The sequence below is a fragment of the Didymella exigua genome (genome assembly GCF_010094145.1).
Source record: "Didymella exigua CBS 183.55 unplaced genomic scaffold M421scaffold_46, whole genome shotgun sequence".
Taxonomy (NCBI): domain Eukaryota; kingdom Fungi; phylum Ascomycota; class Dothideomycetes; order Pleosporales; family Didymellaceae; genus Didymella; species Didymella exigua.
The window spans coordinates 80,300-99,983 of NW_022984820.1; the positions used below are offsets into that span (position 1 = coordinate 80,300).

Below are 19,684 nucleotides of genomic sequence, written 5' to 3' on the forward strand. Positions count from 1 at the left end.
TTGGAGTACCTCACGGCGAGTACTCTTCCTTTCCGTCCCTGTCGACTCTTACCCATTTTGCTTTGTCCATGCCGTGGGTGGCGCGCAGATGGCAAGTCTGGTCGTAGCGACAGTTGCCAAAATCCCGCTCGTTAGCGCACTGGTGGCCCAGGTCTGCATGTTGTCAGTATACGGTTAACATCTCAAGAATGGAAACTTACAACAATCAATATCCTCGCAGTATCTGTTGTTGCACGCCAAACTGCGGGCCTTGTAACGCAGAGCGACCAGCTCGCCTGGTGTGAGTTTGGGCTCATGCTGGAATTGGCAGAACTTACCCTGGGTACACGAGCCACCCAGGTGGAAGTTGTTGCACATCTTCTTTCCGTTCTTCTTCATACGGGCATCGAGAGCCTCGACGGATGCTCTATCGCGAGCCGGAAGCGGCTCGTCAAGTCTTTGTTCTAATTTGTTGTAATAAGCATATTTTCGCTTGGTGTTTGCTTTGGAAGGCGCGATCGAGATGCTCTCCGCACGCCGTGAGCCGGTGTTGCCAACACTAGCCCATGTGGAATCATCGCTGGACTCGGTCGCTGATACGGATGGAGCTGGAGTGCTGGGCGACGGCGAAGGGCTAACAACCGCCGCAACCACAGGTTTTACGGGAGGTGTGCTACTCATCATTGAGCCATTCATCAACGATCGCACAACGACTGGAGACTGAGCTGGATGTGGTGGGCTTTGGGCTGCAGCTACGGTAGTACTGATGGCAGGAGCGAAGTCAGGCAAAGGCTCATTCCTGAAGACATCGTCGAAGTTGGCGCGTTTGAAGTTCGGCAATTCAACGAACCCTCTGTACGCTGGTGTCGATTCCAACAAAGTGATACGACCCGCCTTGGCCTCGTTATGCTTAAACTGATCAAGATTGAGGAGATAGCCGGCGTCGTGGCAACCGCCAAAGATGATGTGGCGACAGGTCGGGTTGTCACTGAAGGTACGCAGCATTTCTACCATACTGTCAGTTCACATCCATGTCATGATCCTCTTGTGACATACCTTTAATCTTGTGGTCGGCTCGCTCTTTGCCTTGACCAACATCGATAATACTAAATAGGGGCTGGTTGACGCTAAAGCGCTGTGCGAATGTCCGCATTTCCGAAGAATGACGCAGAAGACCAATTTGCTGCAGCTTGAAAGCGAGTTTGTCAAGACTTAGGTAGACCTGCACCATGACTGGCCAGTTGCCGGAGTTGCTGTATAGAGTCGAGATGTGGCTGTGGATAGCGTGGTACAGGCGAGAAGCAGCTTCTGAGCCGCCATCACCGCCAGCTGCCTGGAGTAGGGAATCTTGAAACTAGGAGATGTCAGCACGCGTGCCTTGAGTGAAACAACCTCTCCATGTACGCCATTCATGTGACCACAGATGTTTGCAGCACCAGCAAGCACATGTACCTGGGATTCGATGAGGCAGCGGTCATGTACCATGATGTGCTGAAGCAGTGACAAGAGAGAGGATCGAATAACTTACAATAGCACCATCTCCATCGATGAGGGCCAGGACGAATGAACTTGAATCCTGCAATTACGTATTAGCACAAAGAAAGCTGAAGTTCGTTGTCTGCGCCACACGGACGGGATTCTGACAAGCAGAGAGCTTGGTCATATAAAGCAGGAGCAGAACGGCCAAGTTCGAACAGAAGGGTGCTCCATGGGTGTTGAAGACTTACCACTTGACGTTCATGCTCGCTCATAGCCCTATGGACTTCTTCGACCCTAGACTGATAGTTCCTCCTGTTGTCTCGTTCGCTTAAGTAGTCGCTCTTCAGCTCTAAATGTTCTCGCATCAGACTGGAAAACTTCTCGATCAATTCCTGCACGTGTCAGCAGTCGTTCAGACCGCGCCTTCCGTCTCAGCTTCACTCACATTAACGAGGTTTTCTCTGGCATGATCAACAGCTCGGAAGCTCTCCATTTGCCTTAGATAGTTGTTCAAATCGTAGTTCGCCATACTGAGAAGTCCGACCATGGGTTTGAGCCAAGTTGACCGTGGTCCGTGAGAATCAGCGACCTCTCGGTGCAGGAGCCAAGTGCTAGCTCGTCTTGGATGGAAGTGGGGTCAACTAGACAGCGAGACTTTGTCCTGAGGGTATGTGAAAGGCGGACGCGCAAGAACCGTCCTATATTCCAGCGAACGATGGCTGCTACACTGGCAAGGCGCAGTGATTCTCCGCATGAGGTTGCTGTGGTGCGGGGCACAGGCGAGCGTATCGCTGGGCGTGGACATCGCACACGAAGGGGACGAAAACACTCAGCCCACCACCTCATGCACTTCGAGCCGCCATTACCGTATCAGCGACGTGCACGAAGCTGACAGAAGCTTCGAGCAACTCACCGGTCGTTTGCGTATGCAGTATCATGCCAGGCGACAATGCATTGCTTCGACCGCGCTTAGTGTTCACAACGGTGCCGCAACGCCCACCCAATAGCTGGCTCGCACATTATGGAAATTTGAGGCTCCAATGTACTCGTAAGCGTCGCAAGCTCCGCCAAGTGAGCTGCAAAGACGAGTACGTTCAAGGATGGCACAGATGAGGTCCTGCGGACCGTTATTAACGCCGAACAGCTCCGCTTGAGCTGAGCTGAGCTTCTCCACAAAATGACGCTGATCTCGAATCATCGTGCTGCGTACAACGTAGACACGGAAGCATTCCACATTTACGTTTAGATATGCTTTCTAGTTAGATATGCATAACTAGATAGCCTCGAGCAGTAATTGAATGCGCAGTACCTGTGCCACAAGCTTCCTCGTCTCTCACAGCTTCCACTCCCCGTCAATCCAAGTCGCCTACAGCATAGAACCTTCGGCACCTCAACACCATGGCCGCCAACAAGGGGGCCTGCACCAACCCGCCATACGAGCTTCTCTACTGGCCCGGCATCCCAGGTCGCGGCGAGTTCATCCGCCTCGCCTTTGAAGCAGCGGGCGTGTCCTACAAAGACACAGCCAACGAGTCTGAAAATGGTACGCTCTATGTAGCGAGGCGCCTTACGCAGGTGCTCGCCAGCATGCATGCCAGCCTCCAGCTATTGCTAACACCTTGTACTTGCAGGCGTTAAAGAGGTAATCGCCCTCATCGACCCCTCGTCCACCGGCACGGACGGCAACCCACCGCTCTTCGCGCCCCCCGCACTACGCATCCTGAGCGCCAGCCCCGGTGACGCAGCGCTCATAATCTACCAAACGCCCTCGATCCTCTCCTACCTAGGCCCTAAGCTCTCACTCGCCGGGTCCAATGAGGCAGAAGCACAGTGGATCCTGTCCCACACGCTGACAGTGCTGGACCTCAACAACGAAGCGCACGACGTGCACCACCCGATTGCCGTCGCGAAATACTACGAGGAGCAGAAGGAGGAAGCGTTGAAGAAGGCAGCGGACTTCAGGGCGGTGCGGGTACCTAAGTTTCTGGGCTTTTTTGAACGCGTGTTGAAGGGTAACGAAGAGAAGGGGCAGGGCAAGTATCTTGTGGGTGGGAAGCTGAGTTATGCGGATACGACGTTGTGGAATGTACTGAGTGGTTTGCTGTTTGCGTTTCCCAAGGAGATGGAGGCGAGGAAGAGCGACTACAAGTTGCTGTTTGGGACGTTCTACGATAGCTTGAGGGAGACAAGTGGTGTGAAGGAATACTTGGCGAGTGACAGAAGGAAGCCTTTCAACATGGGTGTGTTCAGACACTACCCTGAGCTGGACCGTCAGTAGACCAGATATCATGACTCGAGACGAATGAGATACGAGGCAATGACCATCACAGTAAAGAAATCAATTGCGGTGGTATCTTGAAGGGGTGCCCATCGCGGGCTCATATCATCTCATTCCATTTTGATGCCGGATACATGATGCATTTCCGAAGCCGAACTCCTGAACCGTATGATGCCCAGGCTAAACAAAACAACCGCCAGCAGCACGCTTAGTACTCAGCGGCGGACTGGGGGAACTCGAAGTTGACGCCCTTGCCGGTGAGGCGCTTGTAGACCTCGGAGTAGGTGTCGAGCCTGTAGTCGACACCGCCGCGCTCCTTCTCGTCAAGAACGACCTTGAGGATCTTGGAGCCGTCCTCGCGGGTGCGGAGGCGCTTGCCGACAATCTCGACGGGGTAGACGAGGTCGGACAGGATGGCGTCGTGGACAGCGGTAAGGGTCCTGGACTGGGGGCGCTTCTGGGTCTGGCTGGTGCGGGACCTGTTGGAGCGCTTGGGGCGGGGCAAGATGCGACGGGAAGCAACGATCAGGACGTGGCGGTCGGAGAACTTCTTCTCCAGCTCGCGGGTGAGGCTGGGGGATATTAGGACGTGATGCGCATGTTGTTCTGGACAATTCTGCTTACCGCTGCTGGGCCTTGTGCCAGCCCTGGAGGAGAGGGACGGGGACGAAGATTACAATAGCCTTGCGTCCATGGCCAACCTCGATCTAAGAATCCTGGTGTCAGCAAATTGTGCTGCCCAGTGCCCACCGCCTCTTCGATCACAGTATCGGTGTGGGTATGCGGGTGGACGGTATTCGAGCGCGTCGGTGCGCTGTAGGTGGAGGCTTATCTTACCTCGCGGGCAGAGACGAACTGCAGAGGGCGCAGAGAGCTCTTCAGGTCGGGGACATTGTTCTCGAGGTCAGTCAACGCCTGCGCAATTGTTAGTCTGCGATCGCATGCACATTGGGAGGGGAAACTTGCGTTGGCGATGCTGGTCTCGATCTCGGAAGGGCTCTGCCTCGAGGGCGAGTTGGGAGCGATCTTGTTCAGGGCGTTGGCAGACATGTCGGCGGCTGGCGATGTTAGTTTGTCGGCTGGTCAGAAGGTATTCAAGATGCCGGCTTGCGAGGACAAATTGAAAGGTGCGTCTTGGCGGCCTTTCGCTTAGCGAGCGTTTGGGTCAGGCGCTAGCTCGGCACGAGCCCTGTGCTTCCTCACGAAGCACGTGATCTTGCTGAACATCGATGACCTGCTTCGTTCCTGCATATGGATTATAGAGTCTTGTGGAAGACGTGTGACCGAAGCTATGTGTGGTGTTGATGCATTATAGGGTGAAAATTGGCCCCTCGTCCTTCTATAACCGATCGATGCACATGCAGATGTGCTCACCTGCTGGATTCAAACAGCTCCCGCTCCCGACAACACAACCTCACTTCGCAGACAATTACAACCTCTCAGCACTCACACGATGATGCGCTATGTCTCCGCAAATCTTCACAGCTGACTTTGAATGCTGCAGTCGCCGCTCGAGCTAGAAAGTGCCTGTTCGAAAAGGACAGCATGCAGGTCCCTAGCAAGTGCGCACCACGTGCAAGCAAGACATGCCAATTCAAAGATCGAATGTCAGCAGAACGATGGGCAATAGCTTATCGCATGTCCACACAAAGCCCTGCCGATAGGCCATCGACGCTCCGACGTCTCATGAGAAGCTGCGGCAGGAGCTTCCAGCATGAGCCACTCCGTTATGTTCGCCCCCCCCCCCTCCCGTCCGGCTTATATACCTGTTGCCAGAATTGTCTCCAGAAGGGCTTGTCAGATGCATCCTATTTCATTGCTCGATTGAGAGTCGTTACGCATGTCTCTCATACGGGTCGACTCGCGCGCTGCATCTCAGAAGTGACCGACATTCCGGATTCGACGAGAGAATGTGCGCACGTACATCTTGCAGAATACATACTGGGAGCGTGCTTGGATTGTACAAGAGGTGTTTCTCGCAAGAAAGCTCACCTTTTGGTTACATTCTATGTCAATGGATGCAAAGCTTCTTCGATCGGTCGCCGCATGTATTTTCAAGACACCTTTCTCCCTCAATGGAATCAACCAGCCGATATTTGACTACACTTATTATCTTTATTATCAACTCAGCCTCTCTCAGAAAATCGAGAAGTCCAGCCTCGTGTCACTGCTGAATAGGTTTGCCAGCAAACGATTTGCAGACCCCTTGGATAGAGTGTTCTCATTATTGTCGCTCTCTTATGCGGGCAACATTCAAGTAAACGACGAAATCCCTGCGGATCATTTGGCATACGAGCTACTGCGAAACCACAAGGGGCAGCTGTGCATCTGCTCAGTGATGGTCGTTATGCGGGCGCTCCAGCACGAGGATCAACGACAGTTGCGTGACTGGGAGGACTTCTACGACCAGGGGAGACATGATGCGCCTTGGATCGAGTTCGTTGTGCCCGCATCCGAGCTCAAATTTCATCGGTACGACTCGGACAAGATCTCGAAGAATCTCCGTTTCCTGAACTCTCAGCTGTACAAGATACCGCATTTGGTCGAATTCAGTGAGATATGCCAGTTTGCAGGTATACGCAACTTTTCCCAGGGTCGCGGCGACCGCACGCCCAAGTGATCAAAGATTAGACAGAGCTTTCGTGCCACACCGAACGACCGTAAAAGAACCAGCTACACTGTGCGGATCGCGTTGGGGATTTTCCATCACAGGCATCAGACTGCATCCGCCTATGTGAGAAAGCGAAGTCAACCTCGACAGATGGAGCGCTTGGACCTATTCGTCTTGGATGGTAATGCATGCCCTGATTCAGAAAGTCATTGTCAATATCTCATCGGACCGCACTCCGTGTATGTCATAAAGGCTCTGTAATTCGCAGGTGGAAGAGCTTCATACTTGCCTAAGGAAAATAACGCGGCTCGGCGGTATCATAGCTGTGCCATCTCCAAGAAGATGGATGACTTTGGCTGTGAGGCTGAGCACTTGGGATTCGGCTATGCAGGAGGGCGCTTAAGCTCCATGCACTGCCCCGTCTGCCATCTTACAGCCCTGTCAGCGTCCCGTCTACCTTAATTCTACATTACTATACCGCCTGGCCAGGATTTTCAAGCTGCAGGCTACATTGTCACCCGTGCAGCGTTGCGGTTCCAAGTTGTTTTCTGATCTACATTCTGCTCGGTCCAGCCCAGCTGACATCTGTGTTCCGATCCACTCCGGGGTCTGTCCACAGGATTGTGTGAAGCGATTTGATCTGCTAGTATCCCTTCTCCTTAGTAACGGACACCTCACAGTCGTGCCGAGCGAGCAAGATTGAAACCCGCGACCTTAGCGCTCATTCTCAACTGAAATATTCCAACACAAGCCACTCGATCACAACCGATCCTCATTGAAAGCTTGACGGACGAGCCTTGTCCGTCAAGAAGGCAGTTCGCGTGAAACCCTTTGGGGAATTCAGAAATCCATCAGATTCTGTTACATGAGTCTTTGACATGGGACGGTGTGCAAGCCTTCGCCTTCATACTGCTACATCGCATATGCATAGGTACACAAGTAACGAGACTTAACGTGATTGTTGGAAAAATTACTGAACCCTCATGTATGTTATCTCAAATCTAACGGATACGTCCTGTAACGATTAGCCATTTGCACAGTCACAGTACTGACGTGCAGACGATTCACCTTGCGTCACATCGCATTCCTACAGTGCCCACATTCCAGAATCATCGTGTTTACCAAGTCTGTGCAAAGCTTCGGGCACTGGTCCTCTTCTCCTCGTTCGATAAGCCGACCAGCCCGTCATCAAAGATGTCCTTAGCATTCCATGGCTCAGAGATACATAGGTGCGGACCCGAATCCTCAAAGGCAGCCGGCGAGGATCTTGAAGAAGAGATCTATCGTCTCCAAACGGTAGCGAATGGCCGGAAAACCGAACAAGCCCTGAACCCAAAACGGGAAACACTGAACCCTATGACGACATCTCCGGTTCTAGCTGATGCCTACGAGGTCTCAGTTGTTGTATCTTGTTTCAGTGCACTCACGTACCAGGAGCTATGGTCTGGTCCGCAGGACCTCTTTCACCACGAGCCGCTCAACCATCAGAGTCCCTCTATACGACTCCTGCGGATATCGAAGAATCTATCACGTGAAGGCCTGATACAGTGTCAAATCTATCATGCAATGATAGAGGCGACTTACGATTGTCTTTTCTATGTGCGGGGACTATTCGGCACTAGCGTCAACGAACGAGACAATGGGATCTGAGCTTTCAACGAGCAGCGTGCACGAGCAGAGAGTCATTCTATTGAGCAACCGGCTCTTCCTGATCCGTCCAAATCTATTTGCATTCCTGCAGATGGCACGTCAAAGTTTCGATGGATCAGTGGCTTTTGGTTCGCGCAATCCAATGTGGATTGATGCGCTGTGCATCGATCATACGAACATACTCGAGAGGAATCACCAAGTTGCGTAGATGGGACAAATTTACTCTCGCGCTTTAACTGTTCATGTATGGCTTGGAAGTATGTCACGACCGGTCTCGAGCTTGTCCTCGGAATCCGATACGCCGGCTCTCGCTCTCTGGAGGGACTGGAGGCAGACGGTGAGCGAGATTTTCAAAGGCGAGGGAGAACCTGACGCCAGTCTTGATCAACTCCTCTTCAACTGCCTTGTACAGAATCCGTATTTGCAACGCGCTTGGGTTATGCAAGAGATATTTCTCGCACGCGAGCTTGACATCTGGCTTGACATGGTTTCCATGGGACAAATAGAATTACGTCGAGTGTGCCGTCGCGTTCTGAACGTACCTTCAATCAAGACGCAGACTTTTAAAAAGCCATCACCGTATCTGAATTCCCCTATGAGCTTTAGTCGGAAGTACATAGCTTCAGACCTGATCTCGCTTCTTGCCCAATTTCGAGGCGGAGCATGTTCCAATCCCCTGGACCTGATATTTTCATTACTATCACTGTGCCCTACGGAGGGCATGCAAGTGAAAGTCGATTATTAGCTGTCCTTTGCTTAATTGATCTACCAAGTGCTTCATGCTCGGCTCTGGTTCTGCTTTAAGCCTAACAACCGCGAACGTTATTGACAGATGCGGAAATGGAGGGGTTCGGCACATTCTGGCTCGAGTTCATTGTGAATGTGAGAGAAGACACGATTAGACGACGCGAACTCTCAAAAGGATCCTTGGTACCGCACCTTTCGCGGCAGGTTCATCGAAGTGTTTCTTTTGAAAACATCTGTACAGCAGTACAGGGCTCTTTTCGAGAGAATCTTTTCGGAAAAGGCTACGAGATTGTGTCCGCTCAAGGGTCTGGAGAGTCTCCAGTGCGCTTGAGCTTAGGAGCGATCATGGGAATGCTTAACCGCACTTCCAACATTGCTCTTTGTGACAAGGCCAGAACTGGTACTCGAACGCCTCTCCTTTCGCCAAACTAGGATTGGTTCAGTAGAAGCAGCAAATGCACAGAGCACTCGATCGAAGGGACCCACGGCTGTAATACAAGGAAGAAGCCAATCGATAGGCACGCTTGCACAGCCCCACACGCTCGCTACCTGTACTATCGACCTTCAGCGGTTCCTAAGTACCGACGTCACGGCTTGCGAGAGGATATCCTTCGTTGAATCGGACCATCGCGGTTGGCAATCACTTATATGGCAGCGTGTGTGGGCTCGCATATGAGTTGTGGTCGTCCATGGTCGAGCAGACGGATTTCTTCGTCTTTACGCAGGACATCTCTTGTTGCGGTGTAAAGTGCAAATGTAAAACGAGTGGATTCTGTTGTTATGTTCTGTTGTTCTGCTTGTGTCGGCCTCTCGAAGGCTGGCTGCGGGGTCTGTTTTCATGACGTGTTCGTGATGCAGCTGAGGTAAAAGGTGCTCAGCAACATGAGGAAGCATCACCAGACCACCGCCAGCAACACGTGATCTGCTTCCCCTCACAACCATTACATCTCTCGTCTGCCTATTTGTTTGAAAGAAACAGTGCCTCGACACGACGTTAAGCAAGAACTTTCAAGAAGGTCGCCATCGTAGCGTTGTATATCAATCTACACGGCCAGCGTAAGTATATACAAGAATGCCAACAATAGTGGCTTGTTATGATAAAGAACCCCTTCCAGTCTCCAGTCATGCATCTCGCATGTGCATCTCCCTAGGGATCCCACCACCTGACACGATCAAATCTCCCTTCTAAGCAAACGCTTAGAAAGAGAGCGTGTTACCAGCAGTGCCAACAACAGCCGCCTTGACATTGGAAGCAGCGAGGAGGCTAGAGACAGTGTAAGGCGCCTTAGTCAGAGTGCCCTTATCAGCCGTGCTCGTGCCATCACCGAAGTCGTTGCCAGACTCAACAGCATAGCCAGAGTCGGTGGAGTACAGGGCCTTCTTGGAGCTGACGAAGACGTTGTTCTGGACGAGGAGCTGCGCGCCCTGGCGGGTGTTGATACCGTCAGACACGTTCTCGTAGTAGTTGTTATAAAAATGGCCGGTGCCGAAGCGGAAAGAAGGACCACGGGAGTTGAGGTTGTATAGGTAGTTGTTGGCGTAGGTCACGGTCAGGTGACCCTTGTCCTCGGATCCATTCGAGTCGGAGTGACCGATCAGCGAGGCCTTCCAGTGGTCGTGGAGAACGGTGTTGGTGACGGTGATGAAGTCGGCGGCATGGGTTATGTCGAGGAGACCATCGTAGTAGTCCTTGTCGTGGTCACGGTCGGATGAAAGGTCGAGGTGATCAACCCAAACATTGTCCGACTGGAATTATTGTTAGTACGTGGTGAAAGAAATTGGATGCGGGGAGGACATACCTTCTGAATAGCGACAGCATCACCACCAACGACCTTCTTGACGGCAAAGTTACGAAGGATGACGTTTTTGACATCCTTGACTGTGATAGTGAAGTTCTCAAGGATGACCTTGCTGTTCTGTCCGATTACGGACTTGTTGCTGCCGACCTTGATATTATCACCGGAGCCCTTTATGGGACCAGTGATGAGCACAATGGCCGCGTCGTCACCCTTGACGGCAGCGGTGAGCTCGCTGAGAGTGGACACCTTGACGGTCTTTCCGCCCTTACCACCAGTGGTTCCGCCGTTGGTGGTAGCGTAACCGACAGTGGCTACATCCTCAAGGGAAGCAGCACGCTTAACAATGTTACGCTTGACATTGATCATGCTAGGAGTAGGCGCTGCCAGAGCGGTGATGGCCGTAAGGCCGAAGGAGACAAAAGTGCTGAACTTCATTGTATTGAAGTATTGACGAGTTCAAGAAAGAATGACTGTTGATTGAAGCGAGGGACTGAAGTATTGGGCTTGAAAAAGAATGGAAGAGCTGGGCTAAAGAACAGTATCACAGCAGAGTGCTTTCTCTTAAATGGAAACGGCAGAATCCAAGATCCGGCTTGTCATGTGTTCGTAGCCTCACGTTGATTTTCGAGCCCTACGCTCCGTCCAAGTATGCCCAAGCGTCGTCCCTATTACTTTGTTTCGACCGTTTCCGCACCATTAACTGAAGCGTTGCCAAGTTTGGCCACGACAGCGGAGGCCATGCGATCTTGACGGGGCACATCTTATTCCGATCAGGGACCGCAAGACAAGCAGATTCAGAGGATGCTGGGCAGGACTCGGAACGAACATGTTTGAAACGGCTAACCAGATGCAGTTGTGACACTCCACTCTTCGCGCTGCCAAGCCAAGGGGCCTTAACGTCGAAACATCGCGGTAACTCGAAAAGGCGAAAACAAGATTGAGCGGATCTCTGCACACAGGCGTAGGTATTTCCTGTGGAGAAAACCATGTCTAATCCCACATGGGCAACTGTGACATGCCAAGAACCATCATTATGCGACGACAGATGTCGTGATGGTGCGGCATGAGATTGGATGTGATGTGAATTCGCATCATTGCAAACATCAAGGAGCGTAAAGTGCTGTTGTACTTGTCAAGGATGATTGCAGACGTTCCGTATTGCCAGTGCCATGTTGTGTTCTCGATCTCGGACTCGGAGCGATTCAGCTTGCACACCTCCAGCGCCTGACTCGGGTGACAAGTGAACACCTCCGGCGCGTACGCGGTCGTCCAGGGTGAATTGAAATAGCTTGCAGGAAATCGACGCCTAGCTGCATCTACGTCAGCTTCATTTACATTGAAGGACCGCACACTATCGCCTGAAGGTCGATCTTTTCGGTTGATGAGAGAAGAGCGAGTAAAGCGTATTGACCGTACCACTGGGGTCCACACCGGGAACGATGGAAGCAGTGACTTGATGAATGCGACAGGTAGTGAGCTTGGTTTACCGAAGTGCTTGAGTTTGGTAAGCAATAGGTACATGTCCCCTGAAAGTGGTTCGATGCCAAGAGATGGTAACGAATGTGGGGTGACTTGATGGAGTGCACCGCAGAACATCAAGTCCTTTTGTTGATGTTGAACACGACCTATGATGTTGTGACCGCTCAAACAACCATTCACGTGGGAGTCGGTACAGCCACGGCGACTGCTAATCTTATGCCAAAGGCCAGGAAACTGGGCGAAGTCGATGTCAAGTTGAAGCTGGTCAAAGTGTTGCTGAAGGCTTGTAGGACGGGATACCTTTCTTGAAACAGATGCGCAACAGGGTCGACAGTAACACAGCCATGGAATAGCTTCCACTTGAATGAGTCGGTTCAGATAAACGTGCATACGGTTTCATTGACTTGAGGAAGCCTTCAAAAGCACAGTGCTCTCAACTCATGCAAGCTTTACGTTCTTTTTCATGGAGGGGGGATGCATGGTACCACAATCATACGTCATAATTGAAGAGCTGCTGCTACATTCCTATGGTATGTTGTTTGCTGATTGTTGGTGGAAGAGCTGCCTCGCGTTCCAGGGTCATATAAGTTGTCAAATTTAGACCAAGAACGTAGTGTGGGAGCGGATACTCATCGAACAGCAATTTATGGGTGAAATAGTCTTCATAAGATCTGGACTGTGCTGCTTCTTGTATTTTGCTAGTGCTCTAATAGAGAAGCTGTGCTGTCACGTGTGATTGCGCATATGACATCAGATCGCTCAAAGCGGCAATCACCTTGGAACGCAGTGGTAAAGAGGCCAACGAAATCCTTTGGCAAGGCAGCAACAATTTGCAAAGAAGATAAATAAACGTTCTTTCCACTACCTCTCCCAATAAATACGCAACTGCCTTGCTCGCGCTATCGCCTGACCTCTACTGCATCCTCAGTCCTGATCGCAGACCGCGCGTTCTATACTCCCTTTACAACCTGCGCTGCGTCATACACGTCTCCAAGATGCCGCCAATCCCAACCTTCAAGAACGCGCCCATAAAGGCTGACGGCGTCACCCCTCAGACCGACGATGGCTCGAACCCAGCCCCAACACCCACCTCGCGCTACGTCCCCGCGACAACAACCGTAGATTCCTCCCTCCCTCTAGCGCCCCAGCCAGGCGCCCGTCCAATACCAACCGCCACTGCGTCCGCTGACTACAACAGCCCTCCGGCTCCACAGCCAGGCTATACCGCAGCACACATCACAACCGAGACGCGCGTGCAGGCGCCGCCTCCACAATTCACACAGCCGCCGCCGAGCGACTCGCAGCTCGCCGGGCGCTCGACAGTGACTTCGACGACGGCGAGTAAGCCGGGGCCTACGAAGTTGAACCTCGGACCGGCGGCTAGCCCGTTCCAGCGTGCGAACGCTGGCGGCGTGGTGCCTTCGGCGATTGCGACAGATGGAGACAGGAGGAGCCTGGAGCATCCGCCGGGCTATCAGCAGGCGCCTGACAATGCGCCGTACACGCAGGGTGGTGGTATTGGTGGCGGTGAGAGTACGGGGGGCGGCATTGGGGCCCAGGCGTGGAACATATTATCGAGAGCTGGTGATGCTCTCAAGGGTGCAGAAGAAGCAGCATGGAAAGCGGCCAACGGGAAAAAATGATCAGCAGGCTGGCTAGGCACGTGCTGTTGTAGAACGATGGTCACGAACATCACGCAATGAGACGATATTTTGTCAAGGAAACCCGAATCTTTCTATGAACCGCTGTTTTTCCCATGCTCCAAGCGATGAGAACTGAACACCTAGGAAAGGGGTAAATGGACAAAGCAATGCAAGCCGGATATGACGAGTAGTACAGGGCAAAGTAAAGTACAAGGTGTTTTACCACCGGTTCGTGCTTTCCGTGACGGGCTTGATGTGCTCCATCATTCACCTCTACACACTCGCACTCGCGTCGCGATCATCTGCTTCCACCACGTGAACTCGTTTTGGGGTATCGAAGAAAGGCGGAAGGCGCTTAACCAGATCCACCCTTGTACTTCTTGCCGAAGAGGATGAGCTGGGCCTGGTCGTAGATGGACAGGACACCGGCACCGGCAACACCACGGAGGATGTTGGCACCGGCACCCTTGAAGAGGGACTTGATGCCCTCAGCGGCGACGATCTGGCGGGCAGCATCCATGGTACCGTTGTACTTGACGGCCTCACCGGAGGTCATCATCATACGACGACGGATTGTGTCGAGAGGGTATGAGGCGATACCGGCACCGGTGGTGACGGCCCAACCAAGAGCGAAAGAGGCAAGGAAGTTACCCTCGAGGGAACCGGTGAGGAGGACAGGCTTGATCGAGTCGTACATACCGAAGTACAGACCACGGTAGACAACGATACCAGCAACGGAGGGCATGAAACCACGGTAGAGACCACCGATACCGTCGGAAGCGAGAGTCTTCTTGTAGACGTCTACGAGACCGTTGAACTGGCGCTCACCACCCTTCTTGGCGGACTTGGCGTCGTTGGCAAGACGAGTACGGGCGTAGTCGAGGGAGTAGACGAAGAGGAGGGAGGTGGCACCAGCGGCACCACCGGAGGCCAAGTTACCGGCCATCCACTTGGCGTAACCGTCACGCTCCTTCTTGTAGGCGAACATGGACTTGTATGTGTCGCGGAAAGCGAAGTTCAGGGCCTGGGTAGGGAAGTAACGGATGACGTTGGCGGTGTTACCACGCCAGAGGGAGAGGACACCCTCATTCTGGGCAGTGCGCTTGAAGCACTCGGAGATACCGTCGTACTTGCGGTCAAGACGGCCGGACTTAAGCATCTCATCCTGCGATGGGTGTTAGATGGGTTGTGATGATATGGTGATGAAGCTGATGCGTACCTGGTTTTGGATGAGGAGCTTGACACGCTCGATGGGAGCGGCAGCGGTCTTCGAGACGGCGGCGGAGACACCACCCATCAAGAAGTCGACTACGAAGCCGGGCTGAATCGATGTTAGCCATGCTAGGTTGGCAAGGGGCCAATTGCGGACACATCCTCAGCTGGCTGCCACATCTCAGCGCGCGCAATCCCATCTCGGAAAAAGTTCGTCCCGCATAGGCAGGATCGATCGATACCATTGAGATGAAAGTTCCGCTGATCGCTGGGTTGTGAAGCTGAAGCTGAAGAAGCAACGTTTGGCGATAAGGAGGAAGAGCATACCATGCCGAAAGCGGACTTGTCCTTTGTGTGTGTTAGCCATCAATTCTTGTCGTGGTGACTGGGAGTAAGCCTACCTGTTGAGCCGCCATTGTGAATAACGATCTCGTGGAGTGGAGAGTTGAATGGAAGATGAGGTTGGGTTGGGGAAGGGAAGCTATTAAAGCAGTTGGCAATGCAGATTTTCAATGGAGAAGGCGCGCTAGTGCTGCCAAGAGCGCTCAGGCCGCCGCTGCTCCGGGACCTCTTCGATGCCTCGGGGAGGCAATGCGTATTTCCAGAACAACATGCAGGCATTTTACTGGTCCTTTACATTACAAGAGCTGCAATTGAGCCGCAGGTTCACTGCATGCACATTGATGGTCTATCCAAGCTGGATCGTACTGCCATTGTTCGCTATCTTGCTACCGTAATCTCAAGGGAGCGGCTGCAAACGTTGCTGTAGCAGCCACACCATCGAAACTCTTTTGGCACAGCTGCGCACGCACTGCAATCTGGCAGCTCCCGCACTTATAGGTAGAGCTGTGCGAAGTAAACCGGGGCTTCACATGTGTTCAGATGCCTTATCAAGTTTGAACCCACCCTGAACGCGGTGCGGTGCGCTTCGCAGCGCTTCTCCTTTTCCAAGGGTCCGCCTTGAGCGCTTTTCCGCTGCCAACAAGTTCGGGCAATTTCGGGAGCGCCGGGCCAATTACGCGCGAGACGATGGAAAATTCGTGGCCCGGGTCCCGTTTACCTATTGAAAGGACCGTGGTTCGCCGTTGTTCAGGTGCTTCTGGACGCAGGTGAGGTCGCGCCGATGATGTCGTTTCGCTGAAGAGCTGTCCCTTCGACGGTTGTTCGACCAGGGCTGTCGGCTACGAGGCCTTATGCACGCAGCTGTGCGCTGTCAGAGAGTCCTGCACGCCATAACATTCTGTGGTCGCGCTGGGCCAATCAACTTTTTATCCTCAGACCGTCCTCTGGCACCCACTGTTTCGCTGCACGAACGGAACTCGTGCCGATACAGAACACGCAACCGAAAGCTTCCGTTATTTACGATCTGACGAGCTCCTTTCGAGTAGAACAGTTGGTCCACGACTCCTAGAAAAGTCAAGACCTCGCCCTTCATGCCAGTGGATTCCAATGGTCCGTTGTCGATCTTAGACCCCAACTTCAGGGTCAATGGAGTACCTCAACGCTTGAGGAGCGAGCACACATCAAGCACGATTCCTTCAGGAGTCAAACGCGAACTCACGCCGGCGCCAGCACATCTCCTGCCATGTGCATGTCTATCCATTGGCTATATGAAGCATATCGGCGCACTCTGAACCCCGGATATTATAAGACAGAAGGTCGGAGTGAAGACGTAGAGGCTGGAGCTACAATTGGCGCTCAACAAGAAAGTGGAACTGGTTCTTGACGCTGAGAACTGCTTAATACACGTAGATTCAAGGCAAGCACACAGCGACCGAATTCCAATTCCCCGCGACCCCTCGAGCATGACGTACGGCGACAGCTATCGATCTCCTCGCCGATAAGGCGTCTATCTCAGACGCGAGGCTAAAACAGCAAGCCTGCTGTAGAGAGATGGTCGAAGGGACGACCGAGGCCAGAAAGCGAGACAGATGAGTGCGGAGGTTGAACACACGACGGCTGAAGCCATCAAAACACCTTTCGAAACCCCACAATGCGCATGGGCTATCTAGTCCTCGCCTTTGGTGGCGAAAGAATAGTCGACGCTCACGTCGTCCTCGGGCGCAAATCTGACACATGGGCAACGACGAAGTGGACAGGATAGCGCTTTTCAAACTTGTGATGATTCGACGGCCGTATCCACAGCCATCGACGAAGCCAGGGAGTAGCCGAGCTGTGACCGAGCAGTTCACCCAGGATCGACTCGCGCGCCGCTAGCTCACCGGCTTAGCGCACGCCACTTGTCTCCACATTGCACACTACGCTACGCTCCCGCAATGACTCGGTTGTACCTGCAGGCATCTCTGGGCCTCACATCGAACGAGACACTCTTGCCAAGGCTGCGGAACACAGGAGATATAAATGACGCGAATGGGATCGATGTCGATGCGTAAGAAACAGTGTCAGTCATGTGCCACTTTTGTTTTGGCACCCGTGGCGAAGCTGCATGATCTGCGAGCTGAAAGCTGACGGCATGCTGCAGACCGCACATACAACGGCAGGCACGGAGGCTGCTTGATGTCACCGATACTTCGAGCGCACTGGTCTCCACCTACGCTCAATTAACTCAGACTCTTTTACACAATTTTCGTATTTGTACTACAAATCTTACGTCCATGGGCGATCCTATCTACGAGCCAATCGATTATGGGTGCGCCGAGATGCGGTTGTTTGAGATCAAGCTAGGCGACTACGAGGATGCTCTGGAGATAGATTTGAAGCGGGCACACCTTCCTGAAGATTTCAGATATTCATGGCACTGTCTTATATTTGGGGTCAAGAGATGTCGCCATGACCGTGCATGGTCAGTGGGGTGCCGGTCTTCATCAAGGAAAACCTCGGCGATGCTCTACGTTACTTTCGGAAGCACTACCCTTCTACATTGCTCTGGGTCGATGCGTTGTGCATCAGCCAAGCAGATCTGGACGAACGAGCTTCCCAAGTTGGCCTCATGGTTTGCATCTATCGGCTGGCAGACGGCATATTTGCATGGTTGGGGAAGCCTAGGGATGAGGACAAAGTCCGTGCAGGGATGGCATTGATGCGATGCCTTCATAACCATGTCAGAGAGAACCACAAGAACAAGATCATCAATTCCAAAAGACCTTTCTGGGGCCAGATCACGGGAGTCATTGAGTATATGCACAGGACTGAGGGCACTGACTTGTGGTACGCCTGGAAAGGTATTCCCGAAATATTCACTTGCGCATACTGGACCAGGCTTTGGATTCAGCAGGAAGCCACGACGCCAAAGCCAATTCAGTTCTGGCTAGGTGATCACAGTCTGGATGATGGCCCATTTTGTACTGTGGGGGACTGGCTCGCAGTGTTCAGCAATGATTCAAGGTTTCCGGACAACTTCCGCAGAGCTTGCGGTTACGACGATAAAGTGGGACCTGTTCTCGCCTCGCGAACCACCTGATTAGAAGACGGAAAGCATTCACTCATCCAACTGTTCCAGGAGTCGCGGAATAACAGATGTGCAGATGACTGGGACCGAGTCTCTGCCCCGCTTGGCCTTGCAAGCGACGTCCCAAACGGCCTCAACGTTGAATACCGTGCAAACATTGTTAATGTATACGAAAGCGTAGCTCAAGTGCTCCTACTTAAAATGCCTGCGTCTTTGAATGCGTTGAGCCTCGTGTGCATCCCCACAGCTGGCAGCTCGCATTCGGCGCTGAGGAACAGCCCAGAGCTGAGGATACCTTCATGGGTGCCAGATTGGCGACAGTCGGTGAGCCAACCAGGATTTTCAACCATGGCGAGTCTCCGAGAGAGCAACGCTCCCTTGTACGATACATTTCCTGGAGAAGTAAGTGCACAGATTTACCGCCCTATGTTGAGCGTCACCGGGGTCGTCATGCACGAGGTCGACATCCCGACAAACGCAATATCCCCGCCTTGGGACTGTCAGGACGGATGTTTCGTTGAGTCTCGGGGCTGGCGTAAGGTCTTCACAGAACATGGCACGGTTGATGCTGAGCTAGAACTGGCCGTCCGACAAAGCCTTGTTGGTGATCGATGTCTCATCGGCAATGTAGGCACGGAGAATGGGCTAGTGCACAGCTGGGGACGTGGGGGGGCCATCGACTGGATCCTTTTCGACGAGTCCGCAGAGGAGCGAGATGAGGCTGCTGTCTCAAAAATATTTGAGCAACATCCGATCATGAGATTTGCCTACCATACTCGGCAAATGGCACTTCTAAATAACGGATGCGTGGCTGTTCTACCTGCTGCAGCAGAAGCGGGCGACAAAATTGCTACATTTCGAGGGGGACACAGTCTCTACGTGCTGCGACCACTTAAAGACCGATCCGAGTATCGGTTCATTGGAGAATGCTATGTTGATGGCTGAATGGATGGTCAGAAGGTCGCAAGGTCTAGTGACAGGCCGGAGATCATTGTGCTGGTCGGAACGTGACGGAATCTGGTTGAAGCCAAACACCTACATCATATTTTATAAATCCCTGTCTTACCTTCACATACGACCATAGGACGTTGAAAACAAGGCTTCCCGTTCGCTCAGCCCTATTTAAGCAACGTACCGGCGGATTAGTAGTTAGGTGGGTGACCACTAGCGAATACCCGCTGTTGTATGTTTTTTGGCAATTTGATTGTATACTACGTCGACAAGCTGCTCCTTCCAACAACTCCAGGCATAGTTTCCAGTACCTCTTCTCTACTGATCGCGCTCTCCGCCGCCACGACATCTAACTGCGTTAGAGCATGCGTCATGTACAATGCGCACAAAGCCAACAGCAGCCAGACATTTGTCAGCTAAGGGTGGTCGCACGCAGCACGTCTTCCT

The 19,684-nt window shown here is 52.7% G+C and overlaps 11 protein-coding genes across 11 annotated transcripts; 6 read left to right on the top strand and 5 right to left on the bottom strand.

Annotated features, from left to right (window-relative positions):
- Positions 1-10: 10 nt before the first annotated feature.
- Positions 11-2,502, bottom strand: M421DRAFT_405072 (uncharacterized protein; the record flags this gene model as incomplete). The annotated part of the gene is made up of 6 exons (XM_033590284.1): positions 1,904-2,502; positions 1,707-1,850; positions 1,508-1,555; positions 1,036-1,333; positions 201-986; positions 11-153 (listed from the first exon to the last, which is right to left on the bottom strand). Exons 1-6 carry the CDS (start codon positions 2,003-2,005, stop codon positions 11-13), a joined length of 1,521 nt encoding a protein of 506 aa, XP_033444011.1. The 5' UTR covers positions 2,006-2,502.
- A 354-nt stretch (positions 2,503-2,856) lies between these two features.
- M421DRAFT_104212 (glutathione S-transferase) lies at positions 2,857-3,736 on the top strand (the record flags this gene model as incomplete). Its single annotated transcript, XM_033586994.1, has 2 exons — positions 2,857-3,001; positions 3,090-3,736. The coding sequence occupies 2 exons, from the start codon at positions 2,857-2,859 to the stop codon at positions 3,734-3,736; spliced, it is 792 nt and encodes a 263-aa protein (XP_033444012.1).
- Positions 3,737-3,862: 126 nt separating this feature from the next.
- Positions 3,863-4,849, bottom strand: M421DRAFT_425466 (ribosomal protein S7e). The gene is made up of 4 exons (XM_033594083.1): positions 4,703-4,849; positions 4,574-4,651; positions 4,361-4,443; positions 3,863-4,308 (listed from the first exon to the last, which is right to left on the bottom strand). The coding sequence occupies exons 1-4, from the start codon at positions 4,784-4,786 to the stop codon at positions 3,945-3,947; spliced, it is 609 nt and encodes a 202-aa protein (XP_033444013.1). The 5' UTR covers positions 4,787-4,849; the 3' UTR covers positions 3,863-3,944.
- An 895-nt stretch (positions 4,850-5,744) lies between these two features.
- On the top strand, positions 5,745-6,356 carry M421DRAFT_9376 (uncharacterized protein; the record flags this gene model as incomplete). The annotated part of the gene is made up of 1 exon (XM_033598141.1): positions 5,745-6,356. One exon carries the CDS (start codon positions 5,745-5,747, stop codon positions 6,354-6,356), a length of 612 nt encoding a protein of 203 aa, XP_033444014.1.
- A 1,440-nt stretch (positions 6,357-7,796) lies between these two features.
- On the top strand, positions 7,797-8,837 carry M421DRAFT_405076 (uncharacterized protein). Its single transcript, XM_033590285.1, has 2 exons — positions 7,797-7,970; positions 8,026-8,837. The coding sequence occupies exon 2, from the start codon at positions 8,206-8,208 to the stop codon at positions 8,740-8,742; it is 537 nt and encodes a 178-aa protein (XP_033444015.1). The 5' UTR covers positions 7,797-7,970; positions 8,026-8,205; the 3' UTR covers positions 8,743-8,837.
- Positions 8,838-9,941: 1,104 nt separating this feature from the next.
- On the bottom strand, positions 9,942-10,978 carry M421DRAFT_74542 (polysaccharide lyase family 1 protein; the record flags this gene model as incomplete). The annotated part of the gene is made up of 2 exons (XM_033597055.1): positions 9,942-10,490; positions 10,544-10,978. 2 exons carry the CDS (start codon positions 10,976-10,978, stop codon positions 9,942-9,944), a joined length of 984 nt encoding a protein of 327 aa, XP_033444016.1.
- Positions 10,979-11,256: 278 nt separating this feature from the next.
- M421DRAFT_305108 (uncharacterized protein) lies at positions 11,257-12,702 on the bottom strand. Its single transcript, XM_033589147.1, has one exon. It carries the CDS (start codon positions 12,410-12,412, stop codon positions 11,534-11,536), a length of 879 nt encoding a protein of 292 aa, XP_033444017.1. The 5' UTR covers positions 12,413-12,702; the 3' UTR covers positions 11,257-11,533.
- M421DRAFT_425470 (uncharacterized protein) lies at positions 12,688-14,032 on the top strand. The gene has a single exon (XM_033594084.1). It carries the CDS (start codon positions 13,018-13,020, stop codon positions 13,663-13,665), a length of 648 nt encoding a protein of 215 aa, XP_033444018.1. The 5' UTR covers positions 12,688-13,017; the 3' UTR covers positions 13,666-14,032.
- Positions 13,764-15,333, bottom strand: M421DRAFT_425471 (ADP,ATP carrier protein). The gene is made up of 3 exons (XM_033594085.1): positions 15,279-15,333; positions 14,885-15,225; positions 13,764-14,830 (listed from the first exon to the last, which is right to left on the bottom strand). The coding sequence occupies exons 2-3, from the start codon at positions 14,960-14,962 to the stop codon at positions 14,021-14,023; spliced, it is 888 nt and encodes a 295-aa protein (XP_033444019.1). The 5' UTR covers positions 14,963-15,225; positions 15,279-15,333; the 3' UTR covers positions 13,764-14,020.
- A 2,344-nt stretch (positions 15,334-17,677) lies between these two features.
- Positions 17,678-18,298, top strand: M421DRAFT_74500 (uncharacterized protein; the record flags this gene model as incomplete). Its single annotated transcript, XM_033597050.1, has 1 exon — positions 17,678-18,298. One exon carries the CDS (start codon positions 17,678-17,680, stop codon positions 18,296-18,298), a length of 621 nt encoding a protein of 206 aa, XP_033444020.1.
- A 1,052-nt stretch (positions 18,299-19,350) lies between these two features.
- M421DRAFT_74361 (uncharacterized protein) lies at positions 19,351-19,590 on the top strand (the record flags this gene model as incomplete). Its single annotated transcript, XM_033597032.1, has 1 exon — positions 19,351-19,590. A coding segment is annotated over one exon (240 nt), but the record flags the coding sequence as incomplete, so codon positions are not given.
- Positions 19,591-19,684: the final 94 nt, after the last annotated feature.